The 25,413-nt window shown below is 47.9% G+C and overlaps 1 protein-coding gene across 1 annotated transcript in view; it reads left to right on the plus strand.

Annotated features, from left to right (window-relative positions):
- The first annotated feature begins 903 nt into the window (after positions 1-903).
- Positions 904-25,413, plus strand: part of LOC137384174 (ADP-ribosylation factor-binding protein GGA3-like) — a 132,721-nt gene continuing 108,211 nt past the window's right edge. The window contains exons 1-6 of the mRNA XM_068057801.1: positions 904-961; positions 13,669-13,753; positions 14,862-14,937; positions 15,741-15,839; positions 23,530-23,653; positions 24,359-24,462. Of these exons, the coding sequence (XP_067913902.1) occupies positions 922-961; positions 13,669-13,753; positions 14,862-14,937; positions 15,741-15,839; positions 23,530-23,653; positions 24,359-24,462 (528 nt within the window). The 5' untranslated portion in view covers positions 904-921. The remainder of the gene's footprint in view (positions 962-13,668; positions 13,754-14,861; positions 14,938-15,740; positions 15,840-23,529; positions 23,654-24,358; positions 24,463-25,413) is intronic.

Raw genomic sequence — 25,413 nt, forward strand, 5'->3', positions numbered from 1 at the left:
TCCTCTCTCCTCACTATCCAAGGCCCCAAACACTCCTTTCAGGTGAAGCAGCGATTTACTTGTTGTACTTTCAATTTAATATACTGTAATCTCTGCTCACAATGTGGTCTCCTCTACATTGGGGAGATCAAACGCAGACTGGGTGACCGCTTTGCTGAATACCTCTGCTCAGTCCAAAAGCATAACACCAAGCTTCCGGTTGCTGGCCATTTTAACACCCCCAACAACGCCACCTCCGCTCCCATACCCACATTTCTGTCCTTAGCTTGCTCCACTGTTCCAGTGAACATTAACACAAGCTCGAGGAGCAGCACCTGATCTTTCGATTAGGCCACTACAGGCTCGGGGACTGAACATCGAGTTCAATAACTTCAAAGCCTTCTTTTTTATATTGTATTTTTTAACCATGTGCCTGTTTTTCATGTGGACAGAGCTGTTCATTATTCTGCTATTAACACTCTCTCTGGACTAATGCTGTGTCTTTCACCACAAGCGTTAACCCGCTCTTTGCCTTCGACCCAAGACAGCTTTGTTATTTAATCTCTTCTGCCCTATCACACATCTGCCCTTTCTTCTCTTCCCCCAGTCCCCTTCATTTCCTTGAAACCTAATTCTTTTCTAACCTTTGCCAGTTCTGATGAAAGGTCATTGACCTGAATGTTAACCCTGTTTCTCTCTCCACAGATGCTGCCAGACCTGCTGAGTATTTCCAGCACTTTTTATTTCGCTCCATACTCTCGCCTACATTCCTCCCCCTGACCCTTAGCCAACAGACTATACCTAACCCATTCCCCGGCCGTGACCCCCGAAACCTCTGACCTCTGCCTGCTGCCCAGACCCTTCCCTTCCCGCGCCTATAACATCTCGCGAGCTTCCGGCCTCTGTCAGATCTCGCGATGTTTGGCGAGTGTCAGGGACAATATGGCGGAAGGAGAGGGAGAGACGCTTGAATCCTGGCTCAGTGAGTGTTGGACTGGGGCGAATGTACTGTGATATAGCGGGGACAATCTTGGCGGGTAGAGGTCTGTCACTGTATAATACTGGGGTACAGTAACGGACGGTATAGGCCTGTCACTATATAACGCTGGGGTACAGTACTGGTGGGTACAGGTCTGTCACTGTATAACACTGGGGTACAGTACTGGAGGGTACAGGTCTGTCACTATATAGCACTGGGGTACAGTACTGGTGGGTACAGGTCTGTCACTGTATAACACTGGGGTACAGTACTGGAGGGTACAGGTCTGTCACTGTATAACACTGGGGTACAGTAACGGACGGTATAGGCCTGTCACTATATAACGCTGGGGTACAGTACTGGAGCGTACAGGCCTGTCACTATATAGCACTGGGGTACAGTACTGGTGGGTGCAGGTCTGTCACTGTATAACACTGGGGTACAGTACAGGAGCGTACAGGCCTGTCATTATATAGCACTGGGGTACAGTACTGGAGGGTACAGGTCTGTCACTGTATAACACTGGGGTACAGTACTGGTGGGTGCAGGTCTGTCACTGTATAACACTGGGGTACAGTACTGGTGGGGACAATTCTGTCACTGTATAACATTGAGCTACAGTTCTGTTGGTGCAGGTCTGTCTCTGTATAATACTGGGGTACAGTTCTGGTGGGGACAGGTCTGTCACTATAACGCTGGGGTACGGTACTGGTGGGTGCAGGTCTGTCACTGTATAACACTGGGGTACAGTACTGGTGGGGACAATTCTGTCACTGTATAACATTGAGCTACAGTTCTGTTGGTGCAGGTCTGTCTCTGTATAATACTGGGGTACAGTTCTGGTGGGGACAGGTCTGTCTCTGTATAATACTGGGGTACAGTTCTGGTGGGGACAGGTCTGTCTCTGTATAACGCTGGGGTACGGTACTGGTGGGGACAGGTCTGTCTCTGTCTAACAGCGAGATACAGTAGTGGTTGGTACAGGTCTCTGACTTTCTAACACCGGGGTACAGTACTGGTGGGACAGATCTGTCACTCTATAATGCTGGGACACAGTAGTGGTGGGTACAGGTCAGTCACTGAATAACAGTGGGATACAGTACTGGTGGGGACACGTCTGTCACTGAATAACACTGGGTACAGTACTGATGGGACAGATCTGTCACTGTATAAGACAGGTTCAGTACTGGTTGGCACAGGTCTGTCACTGAATAACACTGGGGTGCTGTACTGGTGGTTACTGGTCTGTGACTATATATATTTATATATATATATTGGAATACAGTACTGCTGGGGACAGATCTGTCCCTGTCTAACACTGGGATACAGTACTGGTGGGGACAGGTCTGTCACTGAATAACATTGGTATACAGTACTGGTGGGTACAGGTCGGTCACTGAATAACACTGGGGTACAGTTCTGGTGGGGACATGTCTGTCACTGTATAATAAAAGGGTACAGTACTAGTGGGACAGGTCAGTCACAGAATCACAGAATAATACAGTGCAGAAGAGGCCCTTCGGCCCATCGAGTCTGCACCGATGCATTAAAACACCTGACCTGTCTACCTAATCACATTTGCCCGCACTTGACCCATAGCCTTGAATGTTATGACGTACCAAGTGCTCATCCAGGTACTTTTTAAAGGATGTGAGGCAACCTGCCTCTACCACCCTCCCATGTCTGTCAGTGTATATCATTGGGTACAGTACTTGTGCATACAGCTCTGTCACTGCATAACACGGGTACAGTCCTGATGAGTACAGGTCTGTACTTTACAAAACTGGGGTTCCGTACTGGTGGGTACAGGTCTGTCACTGTATAAGACTGGGCGTCAGTACTGGTGGGAACAGGTCTGTCCCTGTATATCATTGGGTTCAGTGCTGGTGGCGACAGATTTTTCACTGTCTAACACTGGGGTGCATTCCTTGTGGGTACAGGTCTGTCACTGTATAACACAGAGATACAGTACTTGTGGGTACAGGTCTGTCACTGAATAACACTGGGGTACAGTACTGGTGTGTTCAGGTCTGTTACCATGTAATACTGGGGTACTGTACTGGTGGGTACAGATCTGTCATTGTATAGCACTGGGGTACAGTCATACTGGGTACAGGTCTGTCACTGTATAACACTGGGGTATAGTACTGGTGGGGTCCGATCTGTCACTGTATAACACTGTGGCACAGTACTGGTCGGTACAGGTCTGTTACTGCCTAACACTGGGTTCCGTACTAATGGGTACAGGTCTGTCAGTGAATAACACTGGGATACAGTACTGGTTGGTTCTGGTCTGTCACTGTATAACATGGGTACATTACTGGTGGCTACAGTTGTGTTACTGTATGATACCTGGGTACAGTACTGGTGAGGACAGGTCTGTCACTGTATAACACGGGGGTACAGTTCTGGTAGGTTCAGGTCTATCACTGTATAACTCTGGGTTCCATACTGATGGGTACAGGTCTGTCACTGTCTAACACTGGGTGGCAGTGTTGGTGCATACACGTCTGTCACTGTAAAACACTGGGGTACAATACTGGTGGGTCCAGGTCTGTCACTGTATAAGACTGGGGTTCAGTATTGGTGGGAACAGGTCTGTCCCTGTCTATCTCTGGGTTCAGTGCTGGTGGGGACAGATCTGTCACTGCCTAGCACTGGGGTGCAGTAGTGGTGGAGACACGTCTGTCACTGAATAACACTGGGGTACAGTACTGGTGTGTTCAGGTCTGTTACCATGTAATACTGGGGTACTGTACTGGTGGGTACAGATCTGTCATTGTATCGCACTGGGGTACAGTCATACTGGGTACAGGTCTGTCACTGTATAACACTGGGGTATAGTACTGGTGGGGTCCGATCTGTCACTGTATAACACAGTGGCACAGTACTGGTCGGTACAGGTCTGTTACTGCCTAACACTGGGTTCCGTACTAATGGGTACAGGTCTGTCAGTGAATAACACTGGGATACAGTACTGGTTGGTTCTGGTCTGTCACTGTATAACATGGGTACATTACTGGTGGCTACAGTTGTGTTACTGTATGATACCTGGGTACAGTACTGGTGAGGACAGGTCTGTCACTGTATAACACGGGGGTACAGTTCTGGTAGGTTCAGGTCTATCACTGTATAACTCTGGGTTCCATACTGATGGGTACAGGTCTGTCACTGTCTAACACTGGGTTCCGTACTAATGGGTACAGGTCTGTCACTGTCTAACACTGGGTGGCAGTGTTGGTGCATACACGTCTGTCACTGTAAAACACTGGGGTACAATATTGGTGGGTCCAGGTCTGTCACTGTATAAGACTGGGGTTCAGTATTGGTGGGAACAGGTCTGTCCCTGTCTATCTCTGGGTTCAGTGCTGGTGGGGACAGATCTGTCACTGCCTAGCACTGGGGTGCAGTAGTGGTGGAGACACGTCTGTCACTGAGTAAAACTGGGTACAGTACTGGTGGGACAGGTCCGTCACTGTATAGCACTGGGTTCAGTACTGGTGTGCACAGGTCAGTCACTGAATAACACTGGGGTACTGTACTGGTGGGTGCAGGTCTGTCACTATATAAGATGGGTTCAGTACTGGTTGGTACAGGTCTGCCACTATATACATGGGGATACAGTACTGCTGGAGACGGGTCTGTCACTGTCTAACACTGGGATTCAGTACTGGTGGGGACAGGTCTGTCTCTGTATAACACTGGGGTACAGTACTGATGGAACCGGTCTGTTAATGTATAAGGCGGGTTCAGTACTGGTTGGTACAGGTCTGTCACTGAATAACACTAGGGTACTGTATTGGTGGGTACAGGTCTGTCACTGTAAAACATGTGTACAGTACTGGTGGGTAAAAGTCTGTCAATGCTTAATACTGGGGTACAGTCCTGGTGGGTACTGGTCTGGTACAGTACTGGTGGGGACAAGTCTGTCACTGTAGAACGTGGACACTACTGTTGGGGACAGGTCTGTCACTGAATAACACTGGGATGCTGTGCTGGTGGCTGCAGATCTGTCACTAACACTGAGGTACCGTATTGGTGGGGACACGTCTCTCACTGTATAATACTAGGGTACAGTACTGGTGGGTACAGATCTGTCTCTTTATAACATTGGGATGTACAGTACTGGTGGGTACAGGTCTGTCACTGACACTGGGGTACAATACTGGTGGGTACAGGTCTGTCACTGAATGACACTGGGGTACAATACTGGTGGGTACAGGTCTGTCACTGACACTGGGGTACAATACTGGTGGGTACAGGTCTGTCACTGTATAATGCGAACAGTACTGGTGGGTAAAAGTCTGTCATTGGAAACACTGGGGTACAGTACTGATGGGTACAGGTCTGTCACAGTCAAACACCGGGTGGCAGTGTTGGTGCACACTCGTCTGTCGCTGTATAACATTGGGACACAGTACTGCTGGGTCCAGGTCTGTCACTGTATAAGACTGGGCTTTAGTACTTGTGGGAACAGGTCTCTCCCTGTATATCACTGGGTTCAGTGCTGGTGGGGAAAGATCTGTCACTGTCTAACACTTGGGTGCATTCCTTGTGGGTGCAGGTCTGTCACTGAATAACACTGGAGTACCGTACTTGTGTGTACAGCTCTGTTACTGTATATTGCGTACTGTACTGGTGGGTGCATCTGTGTCACTATATAACACTGGGATCCGGTACTGGTCTGTTGGCGTCTAATACTGGGGGACAGTACTGGTGGATAAAGGTCTGTCACTATGAGCTACTGGGATACAGTGCTGGTGGGGACAGGTCTGTCACTGTCTAACATAGGAATACAGAACTGATGGGGATAGGTCTGTCTCTTTGTAACACTGGGATACAGTACTGGTGGAGATATGTCTGTCTCTGTATAACACTGCGGTACAGTACTGGTGGGGGCTGGTCTGTCTCTGTATAATACTGGGGTACAGTACTGGTGGGTACAGGTCTGTCACTGAATAACACTGGTTCAGTACTGGTGGATACTGGCCTGTTACTGTGTAATACTGCTGTACAGTACTGATGATACAGGTTTGCCTCTGTATTGCACTGGGGTACAGTAGTGATGGGGACAAGCTTGTCACTGTATAAGACTGGGGTACAGTAGTGGTGGGGCCAGGTCTGTCACTGCCTAACTCTGGGGTGCAGTACTGGTGGGGCCAGGTCTGTCCCTGTATAACACGAGTACAGTACTGGTGGGGACTGATCTGTCACTGTATGTCACTAGGGCACAGTCCAGGTGGATACAGGTCTGTCTCTGAATAACACTGGGGAACCATACAGGTGGGTACAGGTCGGTCACTGGATAACACTGGGTTCAGTACTGGTGGGTACAGGTCTGTCACTGAATAACACTGGGGTACAGTACTGGTCGGGACAGGTCTGTCACTGTATAAGCCAGTACAGTACTAGAGAGGACAAGTGTGTCCCTGTCTAACACTGGGATACAGTACTTGTGGGGGCTGGTCTGTGTCTCTTTTACACTGTGTACAGTACTGGTGAGGACAGGTCTGTCTCTGTATATCACTGGGGTACAGTTTTGGTGGGACAAGTCTGTCACTGCAGAACACTGGATTACAGTACTGGTGGGAACAGGTCTGTCACTGTATAACATGTGTACACTACTGTTGGGGACAGGTCTGTCACTGAATAACACTGGGATGCTGTGCTGGTGGCTGCAGATCTGTCACTAACACTGAGGTACCGTATTGGTGGGGACACGTCTCTCACTGTATAACACTAGGGTACAGTACTGGTGGGTACAGATCTGTCTCTTTATAACATTGGGATGTACAGTACTGGTGGATACAGGTCTGTCACTGACTCTGGGGTACAATACTGGTGGGTAAAGGTCTGTCACTGACTCTGGGGTACAATACTGGTGGGTACAGGTCTGTCAATGTATAGCACTGGGGTACAGTACTTTTGGGTACAGGTCACATGGGATTGTGATATTATAGCTATTACGGAGACGTGGTTGAGGGATGGGCAGGACTGGCAGCTCAATGTTCCGGGGTACCGATGCTTCCGGCGTGACAGAGGTGGAGGTAAGACAGGAGGGGGTTTGCACTATTGATTAGGGAGGACATCACAGCAGTGCTTAGAGAGGATGTCCCGGGGGAACGTCCAGCGAGGCCATATGGGTAGAACTTAGAAATAAGAAAGGGGTGATCGCTTTGATGGGATTATACTATAGGCCCCCCAATAGTCAGAGGGAATTGGAGGAGCATATATGTAGGAAGTCACAGATAGGTGTAGGAATTATAGGGTTGTAGTAGTAGGTGATTTTAACTTCCCTAATAACGCAGACAAGTACAAAGTGATGCATTTTGGGAAGTTAAACCAGGGCAGGACGCATACAGTGAATGGCAGGGCCCTGGGGAGTGTTGTTGAGCAGAGAGACCTTGGGGTGCAAGTACATTGTTCCCTGAAAGTGGCAACACAGGTAGACAGGGTGGTGAAGAAGGAGTATGGCATGCTTGCCTTCATCGGCAGAGGCATTGAGTACAAGAGTTGGGACGACATGTTACAGTTGTGCATAACGTTGGTTAGGCCGCACTTGGAGTACTGTGTACAGTTCTAGTCGCTGCACTACAGGAATGATGTGATTAAGCTACAGAGTGTGCAGAAAAGATTCACAAGGATGTTGCCTGGTTTGGAGGGCTTGAGTTATAAAGAAAGATTGGATAGGCTGGGTCTGTTTTCCCTGGAGCGAAGGAGGTTGAGAGGGGACATGATAGAGGTATATAAACTGATGAGAGGCATAGATAGGATAGATAGCCAGAGTCTGTTTCCCATGGTAGGGGTGACTTAAACTAGAGGGCATAGATTTAAGGTGAGAGGGAGGAAGTTTAAAGGCGATCAAAGGGGTAAATTCTTCACACAAAGAATAGTGGGTATCTGGAATGAGCTGCCAGAGGAGGTGGTGGAGGCAGCATTTTAGAGGCATCTTGACAGATACTTGAATGAGCAAGGCATAGATGGATATGGAATTAATGCAGGCAGGTGAGATTAGAATAGATAGGCATTATGGTCAGCATGGACGCAGTGGGCCAAAGGGCCTGTTTCTGACACAAAGGTTGGTGGAGTTGCGGATAATATTGAGGATTGTCAGAGGATACAGCAGGATATAGATCGGTTGGAGACTTTGGCGGAGAAATGGCAGATGGAGTTTAATCCGGACAAATGTGAGGTAATGCATTTTGGAAGGTCTAATGCAGGTGGGAGGTATACAGTAAATGGCAGAGCCCTTAGGAGTATTGACAGGCAGAGAGATCTGGGCGTACAGGTCCACAGGTCACTGAAAGTGGCAACGCAGGTGGATAAGGTAGTCAAGAAGGCATACGGCATGCTTGCCTTCATCGGTCGGGGCACAGAGTATAAAAATTGGCAAGTCATGTTGCAGCTGTACAGAACCTTAGTTAGGCCACACTTAGAATATTGTGTTAATTCTGGTCGCCACACTACCAGAAGGACGTGGAGGCTTTGGAGAGGGTACAGAAGAGGTTGACCAGGATGTTGCCTGGTCTGGAGGGCATTAGCTATGAGGAGAGGTTGGATAAACTCGGATTGTTTTCACTGGAACGATGGAGGTGGAGGGGCGACATGATAGAGGTTTACAAAGTTATGAGCGGCATGGACAGAGTGGATAGTCAGAAGCTTTTTCCCAGGGTGGAAGAGTCAATTACTAGGGGACATAGGTTTAAGGTGCGAGGGGCAAAGTTTAGAGGGGATGTGCGAGGCAAGTTCTTTACACAGAGGGTGATGAGTGCCTGGAATTTGCTGCCAGGGGAGGTGGTGGAAGCAGATACGATAGTGACGTTTAAGAGACATTTTGACAAATACATGAATAGGAAGGGAATAGAGGGATATGGGCCCCGGAAGTGCAGAAGGTGTTAGTTTAGGCAGGCATCAAGATCGGCGCAGGCTTGGAGGGCCAAATGGCCTTTTCCTGTGCTGTACTGTTCTTTGTTCTTTGTTCTATGCTGTACGACTCTATGACTCTATAATATTGACTGGGACTGCCTTAGTGCCAAGGGATCATATGGGTAAGAATTTGTTAAGTGTGTCCAGGATAGTTTTCTGAAGCAGTATGTGGATGGCCCTACTAGAGAAGGGGCTACATTCGACCTCCTCTTAGGAAATGAGGCTGGGCAGGTGGTTCATGTGTCAGTGGGGGAGCACTTTGGGACCAGTGACCATAACTCTATTAGCTTCAAGATAGTTATGGAAAAGGATAGGACTGGTCATCAGGTTGAAGTCCTAAATTGGGGGAAGGCTAATTTCGATGGCATCAGACAGGAACTCTCAAAAGTTGATTGGGAGAGGCTGTTTACAGGTAAAGGGACGTCTGGCAAGTGGGAGGCTTTTAAAAGTGAGAGAGGAAGAGTTCAGGGCCGGCATGTTCCTGTTAGATTGAAGGGCAAGGCTGGCAAGTTTAGGGAACCTTAGTTGACGAGCGATATTGAGGTTCTGGTCAGGACAAAGAAGGAGGCATATGTCAGGTTTAGGCAGCTGGGATCAAGCGAGTCCCTCGAGGAGTATAAGGGATGTAGGAGTACACTTAAGAAGGAAATTAGGAGGGCAAAAAGGGGCTATGAGAGCTCCCTGGCAGATAAGATAAAGGAGAATCCTAAAAGATTATAAGTATGTTAACAGTAAAAGGGTAGGTAGGGAGAGAGTAGGTCCCCTTAAGGATCAGTGTGGTAATCTATGTGTGGAGCCACGGGAAATGGGCGAGGTCTTAAGTGAATACTTCTCGTCTGTATTTACCATGAGAAGGTCATGGAAGCTAGTGAGTTCAAGGGAGGGAACACCAATATCCTGGAGCATATCAACATTACAAAGGAGGAGGTGTTGGAGGTTTTGAAGCGCATTAAGGTGGATAAATCCCCAGGGCCTGACCAGGTGTATCCTAGGATGCTATGGGAAGCAAGGGAGGAGATTGCTGAGGCCTTTGCAGAGATTTTTGTATCATCATTAGCCACGGGTGAGGTACCGGAAGACTGGAGGATAGCTAATGTTGTGCTTTTATTTAAGAAGGGCAGCAGGGATAAGCCATGGAACTACAGGCCAGTGAGCCTTACATCAGTGGTGGGAAAGTTATTGGAAGGGATTCTGAGAGACAGGATTTATATGCATCTGGAAAGGCATGGTCTGATCAGGGATAGTCAGCATGATTTTGTGCGTGGGAAATCATGTCTCACGAATTTGATTGAGTTTTTCGAGGAGGTGACCAAGAGGATTGACGAGGGCAGGGCGGTGGATGTTGTCTACTTGGACTTTAGCAAGGCCTTTGACAAGGTCCCCAATGGTAGGCTGGTCCGGAAGGTTCGAACACACAGGATCCAGGGTGAGCTAACCAGTTGGATACAAAATTGGCTTTGTGATAGGAGGCAGAGGGTGGTAGTGGAGGGCAGTAACCAGTGGTGTGCTGCAGGGCTGGGCCCTCTGTTGTTTGTCATATATATTAATGACTTGGATGAGAATGTAGGGGGCATGATTAGTATGTTTGCAGATGACACCAAAATTGGTGGTATAATGGATATTGAAGAAGGTCGTCTAAGGTTACAACAGGATATAGATCAACTGGGAAAGTGGGCAAGGGATTGGCAAATAGAATTTAATGCAGACAGGTGCAAAGTGATACATTTTGGGAAGTTAAACCAGAGCAGGAGATATACAGTGAATGGCAGGGCCCTGGGGAGTGTTGTTCAGCAGAGAGACCTTGGGGTGCAAGTACATTGTTCCCTGAAAGTGGCAACACAGGTAGACAGGGTGGTGAAGAAGGGGTATGGCATGCTTGCCTTCATCGGCTGAGGCATTGAGTACAAGAGTTGGGACGTCATGTTACAGTTGTACATAACGTTGGTTAGGCCGCACTTGGAGTACTGTGTACAGTTCTGGTCGCCACACTACAGGAAAGATGTGATTATGCTCGAGAGGGTGCAGAAAAGATTCACAAGGATGTTGCCTGGTTTGGAGGGCTTGAGTTATAAAGAGAGATTGGATAGGCTGGGTCTGTTTTCCCTGGAGCGGAGGAGGTTGAGAGAGGACATGATAGGGGTATATAAAATTATGAGAGGCATAGATCGGGTAGATAGCCAGAGTCTGTTTCCCATGGTAGGGGTGAGTAAAACTAGAGGGCATAGATTTAAGGTGAGAGGGAGGAAGTTTAAAGGGGATCAAAGGGGTGAATATTTCACACAAAGAATAATGGGTATCTGGAATGAGCTGCCAGAGGAGGTGGCGGAGGCAGGAACAGTAGCAACATTTAAGAACAGGTACTTGAATGAGAAAGGCATAGAGGGATATGGAATCAATGCAGGCAGGTGGGATTAGTATAGATAGGCATTATGATCAGCATGGACGCGGTGGGCCGAAGGACCTGTTTCTATGCTGTACGGGTCTATGACTCTATGACTGTCACTATTAGACTGGGATACAGTACCGGTAGGGACACGTCAGTCACTGTATAACGCTAGGGTACAGTACTGGTGGGTACAGATCTGTCACTGTGTAACACTGGGTTCAGTATTGGTGGGAACTAGTCTGTCACTGAATGACACTGGGATACAGTACTGGTGGGTACAGGTCTGTCACTGAATAACACTGGTGTACAATGTTGGTGGGGACGGGTCTGTCACTGTTTAACACTGGGATACAGTACTGGTGGGGACAGTTCTGTCACTGTATAACACGGGTTCTTTGAGTTCCTCATCCAGGACACGAACCACTGCAGTTCTGTTAATTAGGTGTATGAATTACATGGTGTCTATCATATAGGACTGCAGCCTGTTGAATCAAGTGCAAACCAGTACTAATCACATGACTTGTGATATCAAAGCGGGAGTTATTGGAGACATTCAACAGGTCAGGCAGCGTCCATGGAAGAAATGCTTGACAGTGTGTCAGATATTGAACTCTTCCTCAGAATGGGAAGGTCCTTAATTATTCACACACTCTCCGGGACTTCATAGAACATATAGAACATAGAAAAATACAGCACAGAACAGGCCCTTCGGCCCACGATGTTGTGCCGATCCTTTGTCCTCTGTCAAGGACAATTTAATCTATACCCCATATTTTCCTTTATCCATATACCTATCTAAAAGCCGTTTGAAAGTCCCTAAAGTTTCTGACTCAACAACTTCCCCAGGCAAGGCATTCCATGCCCCGACCACTCTCTGGGTAAAGAACCTTCCCCTGACATCCCCCTTATATCTCCCACCCTTCACCTTAAATTTATGACCCCTTGTAACGCTTTGCTCCACCCGGGGAAAAAGTTTCTGACTGTCTACCCTATCTATTCCCCTGATCATCTTATAAACCTCTATCATGTCACCCCTCATCCTTCTCCGTTCTAATGAGAAGAGGCCTAGAATGTTCAGCCTTTCCTCGTAAGACTTATTCTCCATTCCAGGCAACATCCTGGTAAATCTCCTCTGCACCCTCTCCAAGGCTTCCACATCCTTCCTAAAATGAGGCGACCAGAACTGCACACAGTACTCCAAATGAGGCCTTACCAAGGTCCTGTACAGCTGCATCATCACCTCACGGCTCTTAAATTCAATCCCTCTGCTAATGAACGCTAACACCCCATATGCCTTCTTCACAGCCCTATCCACTTGAGTTGCAACTTTCAACGATCTATGCACATAGACCCCAAGGTCTCTCTGCTCCTCCACATGCCCAAGAACCCTACCGTTAACCCAGTATTTTGCATTCGTGTTTGTCCTTCCAAAATGGACGACCTCACACTTTTCAGGGTTAAACTCCATCTGCCACTTTTCAGCCCAGCACTGCAACCTATCCAAGTCCCTTTGCAGACGACAATAGCCCTCCTCAGTATCCACAACTCCACCAACCTTTGTATCATCTGCAAATTTACTGACCCACCCTTCGACTTCCTCATCCAAGTCGTTAATAAAAATCACAAACAGGAGAGGACCCAGAACTGATCCCTGTGGCACGCCACTGGTAACTGGGCTCCAGGCTGAGTATTTATCATCTAAGACCACTCTCTGCCTTCTATCAGTTAGCCAATTCTTAATCCAACTGGCCACATTCCCCACTATCCCATGCCTCCTGACTTTCTCCATAAGTCTACCATGGGGGACCTTATCAAATGCCTTACTAAAATCCATGTACACCACATCCACTGGTTTACCCTCATCCACTTGCTTGGTCATTGATTGTTTCTCTCATTTTGACTCCTTTTGCATCATGCGCTTATCCCGTCTTGCCTGTTCTCCACTTCAGTCATCTATCTCTTATGCTTTTTGTGTGATTATTGTGGGTTTGCTCAGATCCCCTTTTAGTGTTCCATTTTAGCCATTGTTCACTGATGATACTTCCCAGCTCCAAGAAATGATTCAAAACTTGAAATAGCAATGTGTCTTCTTGTCTGATACTGTCTATCCTGCTGAGGCTTTCCTGTGATTTTGCTTTCTGTTTGAGATTTGCAGCAGCTGCAGAATTTGGCTTCTGGTCCACAAAGTCAGGTAATTGCCCAGGCCAGAGAGCCGAAATAACAGCTTGCAGAGTGCTTCAGTGCAGGCTCACCGACGAGTGGCCGCAAGCATTTATTACTGGTCAGTTGCCCAGTTCTGGGTGGTTGAGGCTCTCTCCAGAGCCAGTATCCTTGTCAGATGACAGACCTCAGATAACTCAGAGTTCTGTAATTGAATGCACCTTTTCCTCACCTGCAGATAAAGCCACTAACCCTGCAAACCGCCAGGAGGATTGGGAATACATCATCGGCTTCTGTGACCAGGTTAATAAGGAGCTTGAGGGGTGCGTACACAAATGTTTTCGTGTTCCACTCTCTTTGTTTAGTGCAATATTTTTGTCCGAAGGTTTTATTTTTCTGCAGGTTAAAGTGATCCCAACCCTGCAGAATTTGAGTGATATGAAGGAACAGAAGAACAAAGGAGACCAATGTTATGCAGACTTTTCTTAGCACAGGCAAGAACCTGCAGGAAGTTATTCACAATAACCCATTGCAGCCACATGTTTTGAAAGAAATATCTGCATTTACTGGAGGGTCCTTTCTGTGCTTTATAACTGGTGGTGATAGCGGACACACTGTATCAAGTTATAAAAACAAAAAATGCTGGAACCACTCAGCAGGTCTGGCAGCATCTGTGGAAAGAGAAGCAGAGTTAACGTTTCACTGACCCGAAACGTTAACTCTGCTTCTCTTTCCACAGATGCTGCCAGACCTGCTGAGTGGTTCCAGCATTTCTTGTTTTTATTTCAGATTTCCAGCATCTGCAGTATTTTGTTTTTATTACATTGTATCAAGTTCTTCTGTCCATTACCCAAACACAGGCACTTACAATAAACAGATCAGCACCTCCCTACTTTAATGTGCTGGGTTAGCTATTGGAAGGATGGGGAAGTGTGGCTGTCTTCCATCTGTGTCAAGGCCAGCAGTGTCCTGGGACTGAGCAATTTGTTTCTACGTAGTGCTGTCCTGGGATCCCAGCATCAAATTAAATCCACCATTATACCAGCAATGGGAGAAACTGATTTCCCATCTTTGCTGGGGGGTGGGGGGGGGGGGGTGGGGGCTGGTGAACCGCCCCGTCTGTCCTGGGGGACTGAGCTGTCCCGGGGGACTGAACCGCCCCGTCTGTCCCGGGGGACTGAACCGCCCCGTCTGTCCCCGGGGACTGAACCGCCCCGTCTGTCCCCGGGGACTGAACCGCCCCGTCTGTCCCCGGGGACTGAACCGCCCTGTCTATCCTAGGTAGCAGGGCAGTAATCTCACTCTATGTTCCACACTGGTCCAGCATCCCCCGAGATAGATGTTCTTTGGCCAGGTTAGAGTCATGCCTACATTCCAGTGGTGAAAAGATAATATTTGTGTATTGTTTCAGCCTTTCATTTCTCTCTTCAGGCCACAGATTGCTGTCAGGCTGCTGGCTCATAAAATCCAGTCTCCTCAGGAGTGGGAGGCAGTGCAAACCCTTACAGTGAGTATTGGATTCCACACCTAGTCTGAACAGTGTGTTCTGTATGGTTTTCACGTTGTGCATGAATGTTTAATACATAGGAGTGGACTCTGCACTGCAGTTCAGAGCCCCCGCTAAAGGGATTGTAAGTCTTAGGCCTCAGATTCACTGGCCTTCCAGCAGGCTCAATAGCAGGCATAGAGTCATAGAAAGATACAGCACTGAAACAGGCCCTTCGGCCCACTGAGTCTGTGCCGACCAACAACCACCAATTTATACTAATCCTACATTAATCCCATATTCCCTACCACATCCCCACAATTCTCCTACCACCTACCTACACTGGGGGCAATTTACCATGGCCAATTTCCCTATCAACCTGCAAGTCTTTGGCTGTGGGAGGAAACTGGAGCACCCGGCGGAAACCCACGCGGTCACAGGGAGAACTTGCAAACTCCACACAGGCAGTACCCAGAACTGAACCCAGGTCGCTGGAGCTGTGAAGCTGCGGTGAATGGGGAAAACAGCACCCTTGCTCAAGGGGCCAATCTCCTGGGCCTAGCTGCAACATAAGGTGGCCCCAAATGGCTTATTCTGGGGTGCTCTCCAGCAGGAACTGTTGTAAACCTAGTCTCTTGGGTGTGGGCCTGAGAGAAGTTCCTTACAAAGTCAGGAAGTATTACATTCTCCATATCCATCCCTGAAAATATTGGCCACTTTTTATTGTTGTATTGTTCAGTGCTGGCCAGAAACCGAGGGTGATGGCAAAATGTGATCTGTATCCTGTGTAGTAACACTAATAGCAATGTTTTGGTTGAATCCAGGTGTTAGAGGCTTGTATGAAGAACTGTGGACGGAGATTTCATAATGAAGTTGGAAAATTCCGATTCCTGAATGAATTAATCAAAGTGGTATCTCCGAAGGTGGGTTTCCCAGCACCTGTGAGGCAGCATTGAGGCTCAAGCAGGCAGACAGCAGCATTGTGTATCACAGCTGTAGACAAATATAACATAACAAAACACATACTGAGCAGTAAATGCTTACAGCAAGTGGTAATGCTCTCTGCAAAGACTTGTATTAATTGAATATAAGATGATGATTTCAAAGATTTAGAGTCAGGAAGAATATTCTGGAGATTAAATCCATTGCTATCTGGACTGACTTATCAGTAGAGAACAATGATGGGTGTGAAATTCTTGTACTGTGACGAGCAGACAGCATGACAACTTTAGGGGACATACAGGTGGGTACAGGGGTCTCACTGTATAACACTGGGGTACAGTACTGGTGGATACAAGTCTGTCACTACAACAGTGGCGCAGTAGTTAGCACCGCAGCCTCACAGCTCCAGCGACCCGGGTTCAATTCTGGGTACTGCCAGTGTGGAGTTTGCAAGTTCTCCCTGTGTCTGCGTGGGTTTCCTCCGGGTGCTCCGATTTCCTCCCACATGCCAAAGACTTGCAGGTTGATAGGTTAATTGGCCATTATAAATTGCCCCTAGTATAGGTAGGTGGTAGGGAAATATAGGGACAGGTGGGGATGTGGTAGGAACATGGGATTAGTGTAAGATTAGTATAAATGGGTGGTTGATGGTCGGCACAGACTCGGTGGGCCGAAGGGCCTGTTTCAGTGCTGTATCTCTAAACTAAACTAAAACACTGGGATAGAGTACAAGTGGGTAAAGGTCTGTCACTGTACAACACGGGTACAGTACTGGTGGGTACAAGTCTGTTATTGTATAACACTGGGGTACAGTACTGGTGGGAACAGGTCTGTCACTGTATAACATGGGTACAGGTCTGTCACTATAACACTGGGATACAGTCCAGGTGGGTTCAGGTCAGTTATTGTTTCACACTGGGGTACACGATCTCTGGGTTGCTCATCCTAGATCGGAACCAATTCATTGCTGTCTCTCTTGTGGTTCTTGTTTAGAGGTGCTTTTATACTACAGGACTGCGTGCATGCCATCTTCCTCTGCAACTGCACTCCATAGAGTAAAGATGCTGAGATTGCCGGAACCAGTAATTTGTACATCTTTGCTGCTACTGTTGGATATCAGGGTGTTGGTTGCAGTTGTTGGGAGTCAGTTGCAGCAGTTTGCACTCACTTGAAGAATCTTATAACAAACATTAAACAAATAGGACCATCTATTTATTTGCCTGTAAATCTTAGAAAAGCATTTTGTCAAACCCCACACATGAAACCTCATCATTGAATGCTATGATTTGGGGACAAAAATGTGGAGCCCAGCTAAATCACAGAGGACAGCTCCTGACTCTGAGTGACGAGGGAGAGCAATATGTACACGTCACTTTCTTAATTAAGCAGCATTAAAAGTATCGGTACCTTTAGAGCTAGTAACTTGCTGGTTCACCTTGTGTTTATCAATAGTAAGTTACTTGTCCCTTTCCACCATCCTGCACCTTGAAATTGCCTTCGTAAACTAGGTATCACCTGCTGAAGTTGCCTTGTGTTGGATGGTTTTGCTGGGTGCCTGCCTTTCCCATTGGGGGCAGTAGGACATTGCTCTTTCTCAGTGAGTGAGGTGGGGTGGTAGTATGGGGACTACAGTTGGCTTTGGTGTTCCTGGCCTAGGGAGGGGAGAACTCGAGCCGATTCCAGCTCCTTATCATTATTCTGTGCTGGCGAGTATGCGCATCTGTGGGCATTGAGTAAGGACAGGGGATCAGGTCTTTATGATATTTGCCTTCTACAGTCACTGTTTGGGATTTTCTTCTCCCTGCTGCTCTCACATGCGTTCAAGTCTTCAGAAGAAGGAATTTTCCTCCATGCAAGATCAGGTGGCAGGTTGTTCAACCTTGCCCGTCTAAGAGCGAAGACCAAAGTACGGAAAGTCCTCATCAGGGAACTCCTCTTTGCTGACGATGCTGCATTAACATCTCACACTGAAGAGTGTCTGCAGAATTTCATCAACAGGTTTGCGGCTGCCTGCAACGAATTTGGCCTAACCATCAGCCTCAAGAAAACGAACATCATGGGACAGGACGTCAGAAATGCTCCATCTATCAATATCGGCGACCACGCTCTGGAAGTGGTTCAAGAGTTCACCTACCTAGGCTCAACTATCACCAGTAACCTGTCTCTCGATGCAGAAATCAACAAGCGCATGGGAAAGGCTTCCACTGCTATGTCCAGACTGGCCAAGAGAGTGTGCAAAAATGGCACACTGACACGGAACACAAAAGTCCGAGTGTATCAAGCCTGTGTCCTCAGTACCTTGCTGTACAGCAGCGAGGCCTGGACAACATAAGTCAGCCAAGAGCGACGTCTCAATTCATTCCATCTTCGCTGCCTCTGGAGAATCCTTGGCATCAGGTGGCAGGACCATATCTCCAACACAGAAGTCCTCAAGGCGGCCATCATCCCCAGCTTATACACCCTACTGAGTCAGCGGCTCTTGAGATGGCTTGGCCATGTGAGCCGCATGGAAGATGGCAGGATCCCCAAGGACACATTGTACAGCGAGCTCGTCACTGGTATCAGACCCACCGGCCGTCCATGTCTCCGTTTTAAAGACGTCTGCAAACGCGACATGAAGTCCTGTGACATTGATCACAGGTCGTGGGAGTCAGTTGCCAGCGATCGCCAGAGCGGGCAGCCATAAAGGCGGGGCTAAAGTGTGGCGAGTCGAAGAGACTTTGCAGTTGGCAGAAAAAAAGACCGAAGCGCAAGGGGAGAGCCAACTGTGTAACAGCCCTGACAACCAATTCTATCTGCAGCACCTGTGGAAGAGTCTGTCACTCTAGTATTGGCCTTTATAGCCACTCCAGGCGCTGCTCCACAAACCACTGACCACCTCCAGGCGCTTACCCATTGTCTTCCGAGACAAGGAGGCTAAAGAAAAAAAAACAGTCAGATAGCCTGCCAACACTTGCTATTTGGATTCAAGCAGAAGGAATGAGCATTTGAGGGGAGACAACATGCATGCAGTCACAGCCTTCAGGATTAAGGTCATAGGGGAGGAGGTGCTGTGTCTAGGACCACGGTTTAAAAGATCAGTGTCAGGCATTTAGCCTGAAATTCCTCATTTGCGCTGTGAATTGCAGAGTTTCTGGAAGGTTGGATCTGCTCCATTGGAAGTCTTCAGTAATGTTTGTACACACAAAGAACCGTGTAACTTTTGTCACTCATCTTTGTGTCTTTTTTGAAGCGCATGGGAAGATTAGTGTACTGGTTATGTTGCTGAAGCAATAATCCAGAGAACATGACTTCAAATCAACGTTGTTGTGAGTGCGCATGTCTTTTAGGGAAGGAAACCTGGTGTCCTAACCTGCTCTGGGGCTACAGGTGACTCCAGTCCCCTACCACATGGAGCAGCTGCAGGACATTCTGAAGGGGGAGGATGAACAGTCAGAGCTCGTGGTACACACTGGAACCAACGACATAGGTAGAAAGAGGGATAAGGTCTTGAAACAAGAATTTAGGGAGCTAGGTAGCAGATTAAAAAGCAGGACCTCGAGGGTTGTAATCTCTGGATTACTCCCGGTGCCATGTGCTGGTGAGTATAGGAATAGGAGGACAGAGTAGATGAATGCGTGGCAGAGGAGATGGTGCAGGAGAGAGGGCTTTAGTTTCCTGGATTACTGGGTCTGTTTCTGGCAAAGGTGGGACCTGTACAAGTTGGATGGGTTGCACCTGAACCGGAAAGGGACCAACATCCTTGCTGGGAGGTTTGCTAATACTGTTGGGAGGGGTTTAAACTAATTTGGCAGGGGGTGGGATACAGAGTGGAGTTACAGTCGGGGGTGATGCACAGTCAAATATAGAAGAGAAACTGAGTCAGCCTGGAAAGCAGAGCAAATATAGACCTGTTAAGGCACAAGTGAATAATGCCAGGCTGGATTGCATCTATTTTAACGTAAGGAGTCTTGCTAGTAAAGCAGATGAACTGAGGGCGTTGATTAACATATGGGAATATGATATTATTGCTATCACAGAGACATGGTTGAGGGAGGGCAGGACTGGCAGCTCAATATTCCGGGGTCTAGAATCTTCAGGCGTGACAGGGGAGGAGATAACAGAGGAGGTGGTATTGCACTGTTGATCAAGGAGTCAATTACTGCAGTAAGGAGGGATGAGATCTTAGAGGGTTCCTCAAATGAGGCCCTATGGGTAGAAGTTAAAAACAAAAAGGGGACAATCACTTTGCTGGGAGTGTACTACAGGCCTCCAAACAGTCGGAGAGAGATAGAGGAGCAGATATGTAGGCAAATTTCAGAGAGTTGTAAAAATAATATTTTTTATATTTAGAGATACAGCACTGAAACAGGCCCTTCGGCCCACCGAGTCTGTGCCGACCATCAACCACCCATTTATACTAATCCTACATTAATCCCATATTCCTACCACATCCCCACAATTCCCCTACCAATACTAGAGGCAATTTATAACGGCCAATTTACCTATCAACCTGCAAGTCTTTGGCTGTGGGAGGAAACTGGAGCACCCGGCGAAAACCACGCGGTCACAGGGAGAACGTGCAAACTCCGCACAGGCAGTACCCAGAATTGAACCCGGGTCGCTGGAGCTGTGAGGCTGCGGTGCTAACCACTGCGCCACTGTGCTGCTCAATAGGGTAGGGAATTTCAACTTCCCTCAACTGGGAAGACTTGGTGCAAAAGGCTTAAAGGGGGTGGAATTCTTAAAATGCATACAGGAGAGCTTTTTGAGCCATCACGTAGAAAGTCCTACAAGAGAAGGGGCGGTACTGGACCTAATCCTAGGGAATGAAGCCGGACAAGTGGTAAAAGTGTCAGTGGGGAAGCATTTCGGGGATAGTGACCATAACTCTGTAAGATTTAAGGTAGTTATGGAAAAGGACAAAGACGGACCGAAAATAAAGGTACTGAATTGGGGGAAGGTCGATTATAATATAATAAAACAGGATCTGGCCAAAGTGGACTGGAAGCATCTACTTGTAGGAAAGTGGGAGACCAGTGGGAGTCATTCAAAGAGGAAATAGTGAGAGTTCAGGGCCAACATGTTCCCGTTAAGGTGAAGGGTAGCACCAACAAGTTCAGGGAACCCTGGATGTCAAGGGATATAGAGGATTGGATAAGGGAGAAAAAGGAGGCTTATGGCAGATTCAGAGTGCTGAAAACAGCAAAAGCACTAGAGGAGTATAGAAAGTGTAGGGGGTACTTAAAAAAGTAATTAGGAGAGCGAAGAGGGGACATGAAAAAACACTGGCGGGCAAGATAAAGTATATGAAAGCCAAGAGGATAACCAGGGAAAGAGTAGGGTCCATTAGAGACCAAAGTGGCAATCTGTGTGTGGAGCCAGAGGACATATGGGAGTTTTTTAATGATTACTTTTCATCTGTGTTCAGTATAGAGAAAGACATGTAGGTGTAGAGATCAGGGAGGGGGATTGTGATATACTTGAACATATTAGCATTGAAAGGGAGGAAGTATTAGCTGTTTTAGCAGGCTTAAAAGTGGATAAATTCCCAGGCCCAGATGAGATGTATCCTAGGCTGTTATGTGAGTCAAGGGAGGAGATAGCAGGGGCTCTGATGCAAATTTTCAAATCCTCTCTGGCCACAGGACAGGTACCAGAGAACTGGAGGACAGCGAATGTGATACCATTATTCAAGAAGGGTAGCAGGGATAAACAAGGTCGGTACAGGCCGGTGTGTCTCACATCTGTGGTAGGGAAACTATTGGAAAAAATTCTGACTGACATGATTAATCTCCACTTGGAGAGGCAGGGATAGTCAGCATGGCTTTGTCAGGGGGAAGATCGTGTCTAACAAACTTGATTTGAATTTTTTGAGGCGGTGACTAGATGTGTAGATGATGGTAAAGCAGTTGATGTAGTCTACATGGACTTCAGTAAGGCTTTTGATAAGGTCCTGCGTGGGAGATTGCTCAAGAAGGTAAGAGCCCATAGGATCCAGGGCAATTTGGCATTTTGGATCCAAAATTGGCTCTGTGGCAGAAGGCCTTAGATTACAGGACAATGAAGATGGGCTGGCAAGATGGGCAGAGCAGTGGCAAATGGAATTTAATCCTGAGAAGTGTAAGGTGATGCATTTTGAGAGGACTAACAAGGCAAGGGAATATACAATGGATGGTAGGACCCTAGGAAGTACAGAGGATCAGAGGGACCTTGGTGTACTTGTCGATAGATCACTGAAGTCAGCAGCACAGGTAGATAAGGTGGTTAAGGAAGGCATATGGGAAACTTGCCTTTATTAGCCGAGGCGTAGAATATAAGAGCAGGGAGGTTGTGATGGAGCTGTATAAAACACTAGCTGGAGTACTGTATCCGGTTCTGGGCACCACATTATAGGAAGGATGTGATTGCACTGGAGAGGGTGCAGAGGAGAGTCACCAGGATGTTGCCTGGGCTGGAGCATTTCAGCTATGAAGGGAGACTGAAAAGGCTTTGGTTGTTTTCTATAGAGCAGAGAAGGTTGAGGGGGGACCTGATTGAGGTATACAAAATTATGAGGGGCATAGATAGGATAGATAGGAACAAATTTTTTTACGTAGCGGAGGGGTCAATAACCAGGGGGCACAGATTTAAGGTAAGGGGCAGGAGGTTTAGAGGGGATTTGAGGGTGGTTGGAATCTGGAACACACTGTCTGAAGGGGTGGTAGAGGCAGGAACCCTCACAATATTTAAGAAGTATTTAGATGAGCACTTGAAATGCCATAGCATCGAAGGCTACGGGCCAAGTGCTGGAAAATGGGATTAGAATAGTTAGGTGTTTGATGGCCGGCACAGACACGATGGGCCAAAGGGTCTGTTTCTGTGCTGTATAACTCTATGACCAATGTGACTGACTCTTAACTGCCCTCTCATGTAGCCCAGCAAGACTCTCAGTTGTATCAAACTCAATAACTCCAGATGGAGAATAAATACTGGCCATGCCACTGCCTATATCAGGTAATATTGGCACTGCCCAGTCTTGTGCCAAGCCATACCAGCCGAAAGTGCTCTCGGGTATCACAGCTGAAATACTACAGTGTCTTAACAGCCCTGGATGGGGATCAATGATGGGGGGTGTTGAGTGGTGGTTGGAGCGGAAATCACAGCAGGGATCCTGCTCCTGATCACCATCCATTGACCCCTTTAGAACCAGCTAGTGGCAAGTAGCTATACTGGGAATGCTGCAGTCCTTGTGGCATCTTCCCATTTGAACTCTGCCCCTTGAGTATAGGAGATTGAGGGGTGATCTGTTCGAGGTCTTTAAAATATTAAAGGGATTCAATAGGATAGATACAGAAATACAATATCTTTTGATGTGGGAATCAAAACCAAGGGGCACAAGTGTAAAATTGGAGGTAGATCACCTAGAAGTGAAATCAAGAAGCACTTCTTCACACAGGGGGTATTGGAAATCTGGAACTCTCTTCCCCCCAAAAGGCTGTGGATTCTGGGGAACAATTGGAGCTTTCAAAATTGAGATTGGTATATTTTTATTAGGTAAGGGTATCACAGGCTATGGAGCAAAGGCGAGTAAATGAGGCAAAGGTACAGATCAGCTGTGATCTAATAGAATGGTAGAACAGGCTTGAGAGGCTGAATGGCCTCCTCCTCTTCCTATGTTAATTTTGCTTCATTTTAATTTCTTTCTTCCAGTATTTGGGAGACAGAGTTTCCGAAAAGGTCAAAACAAAAGTGATCGAATTGCTGTACAGCTGGATAGTCGCTCTCCCAGAGGAAATCAAAATCAAAGACGCCTACCAGATGTTAAAAAAACAAGGTGTGGAGGGTTTTCCCTGAATCCTGCATCATTGTCCATATTATACAAGTGAAATAATGGCCAAGGGCGTGGATGGGGCACTTGGTGAAAGTTTTGGCTGAGGTTTGCTGTGCTAGTCTTTGCAATTATGAAACCAGGAATGTGCTTTCCAGAGCAAGTGTCCTTTTTCTCCAGCCTAACCCCTGCTGTTTGGGGCACTGATTGTTACTGGGATCAGGTTCCATAGCCACAGTCAGCCCTCTCCCAACTCACCCAAGTGGCCAGTGCTCATACATGGTACTTGAAGGCAGTTGCGCCATGGGAGGCATCACTCCCTGATGCAATTCTGACACGCTTTCGGCAGGAGTCACTGACTAACCGTCAGACACAGGAACCTCGCCTGAGATTTCCCCTCCCAAGCCGGGGGACACTGAGGCCAGTTGCAGCTTGGTCACATGCTGCTGCCACCAACAGAGTCTGTGTCTGCAGCAGCAGGTCTGTCAGCATCTGAAAGGAGAGGTCAGTGTTTTGGGTGGGCTTTGTGGGAGTAGTCCATACAAAGGGCCTCCACCTTTGGGCTTAGCCTGTGGGGGCCTGTCTCCCTCTTTACAACGCTGCATGTCTGCACTATTTTATGTCTTTGCTGCATCGTTTATTGGGAAACTCTGATTGATGTGACTAATGAACAGATTTGTGCATTCTGACGTCTTGCATATTTTTTTGAAGGTATTTTGCAACATGATCCTCAGATCCCAGTCGATAAGACGCTGATTCCGTCACCTCAAACCCATCGCAAAAATGCAGTATTTGAAGATAATGAAAAATCTAAGGTGGGAACACAGCATCGTCTGACTGGTGACAAGCTTTATTTAAGTTAGACCGCATAGCTACATCAGCAAGAAAGAAAAAGCCCTTCCCATTCCTCAGACCTGTTGGAAATGGCCAAACCATCACTAGGAAGAAGTGGGAGTTATCTGAAGTTTCACATCTGGGATCTGAGTTTACATCCAGCCAGTGACTGAGGGGATACAGTCCATACAGGTCCCACAGGGACTGAGGGGAAAGTGTCCATACAGGTCCCACAGGGACTGAGGGGATACAGTCCAGACAGGTCCCACAGGGACTGAGGGGATACAGTCCAGACAGGTCCCACAGGGACTGAGGGGATACAGTCCAGACAGGTCCCACAGGGACTGAGGGGATACAGTCCAGACAGGTCCCACAGGGACTGAGGGGATACAGTCCAGACAGGTCCCACAGGGACTGAGGGGATGCAGACCATACAGGTCCCACAGGGACTGAGGGGATACAGTCCATACAGGTCCCACAGGGACTGAGGGGATGCAGACCATACAGGTCCCACAGGGACTGAGGGGATACAGTCCATACAGGTCCCACGGGGACTGAGGGGATACAGTCCATACAGGTCCCACGGGGACTGAGGGGATACAGTCCATACAGGTCCCACGGGGACTGAGGGGATACAGTCCATACAGGTCCCACGGGGACTGAGGGGATACAGTCCATACAGGTCCCACGGGGACTGAGGGGATACAGTCCAGACGGGTCCCACGGGGACTGAGGGGATACAGTCCAGACGGGTCCCACGGGGACTGAGGGGATACAGTCCAGACGGGTCCCACGGGGACTGAGGGGATACAGTCCAGACGGGTCCCACGGGGACTGAGGGGATACAGTCCAGACGGGTCCCACGGGGACTGAGGGGATACAGTCCAGACGGGTCCCACGGGGACTGAGGGGATACAGTCCAGACGGGTCCC

This window comes from Heterodontus francisci, chromosome 26, assembly GCF_036365525.1.
Source record: "Heterodontus francisci isolate sHetFra1 chromosome 26, sHetFra1.hap1, whole genome shotgun sequence".
In the NCBI taxonomy this organism is placed as follows: domain Eukaryota; kingdom Metazoa; phylum Chordata; class Chondrichthyes; order Heterodontiformes; family Heterodontidae; genus Heterodontus; species Heterodontus francisci.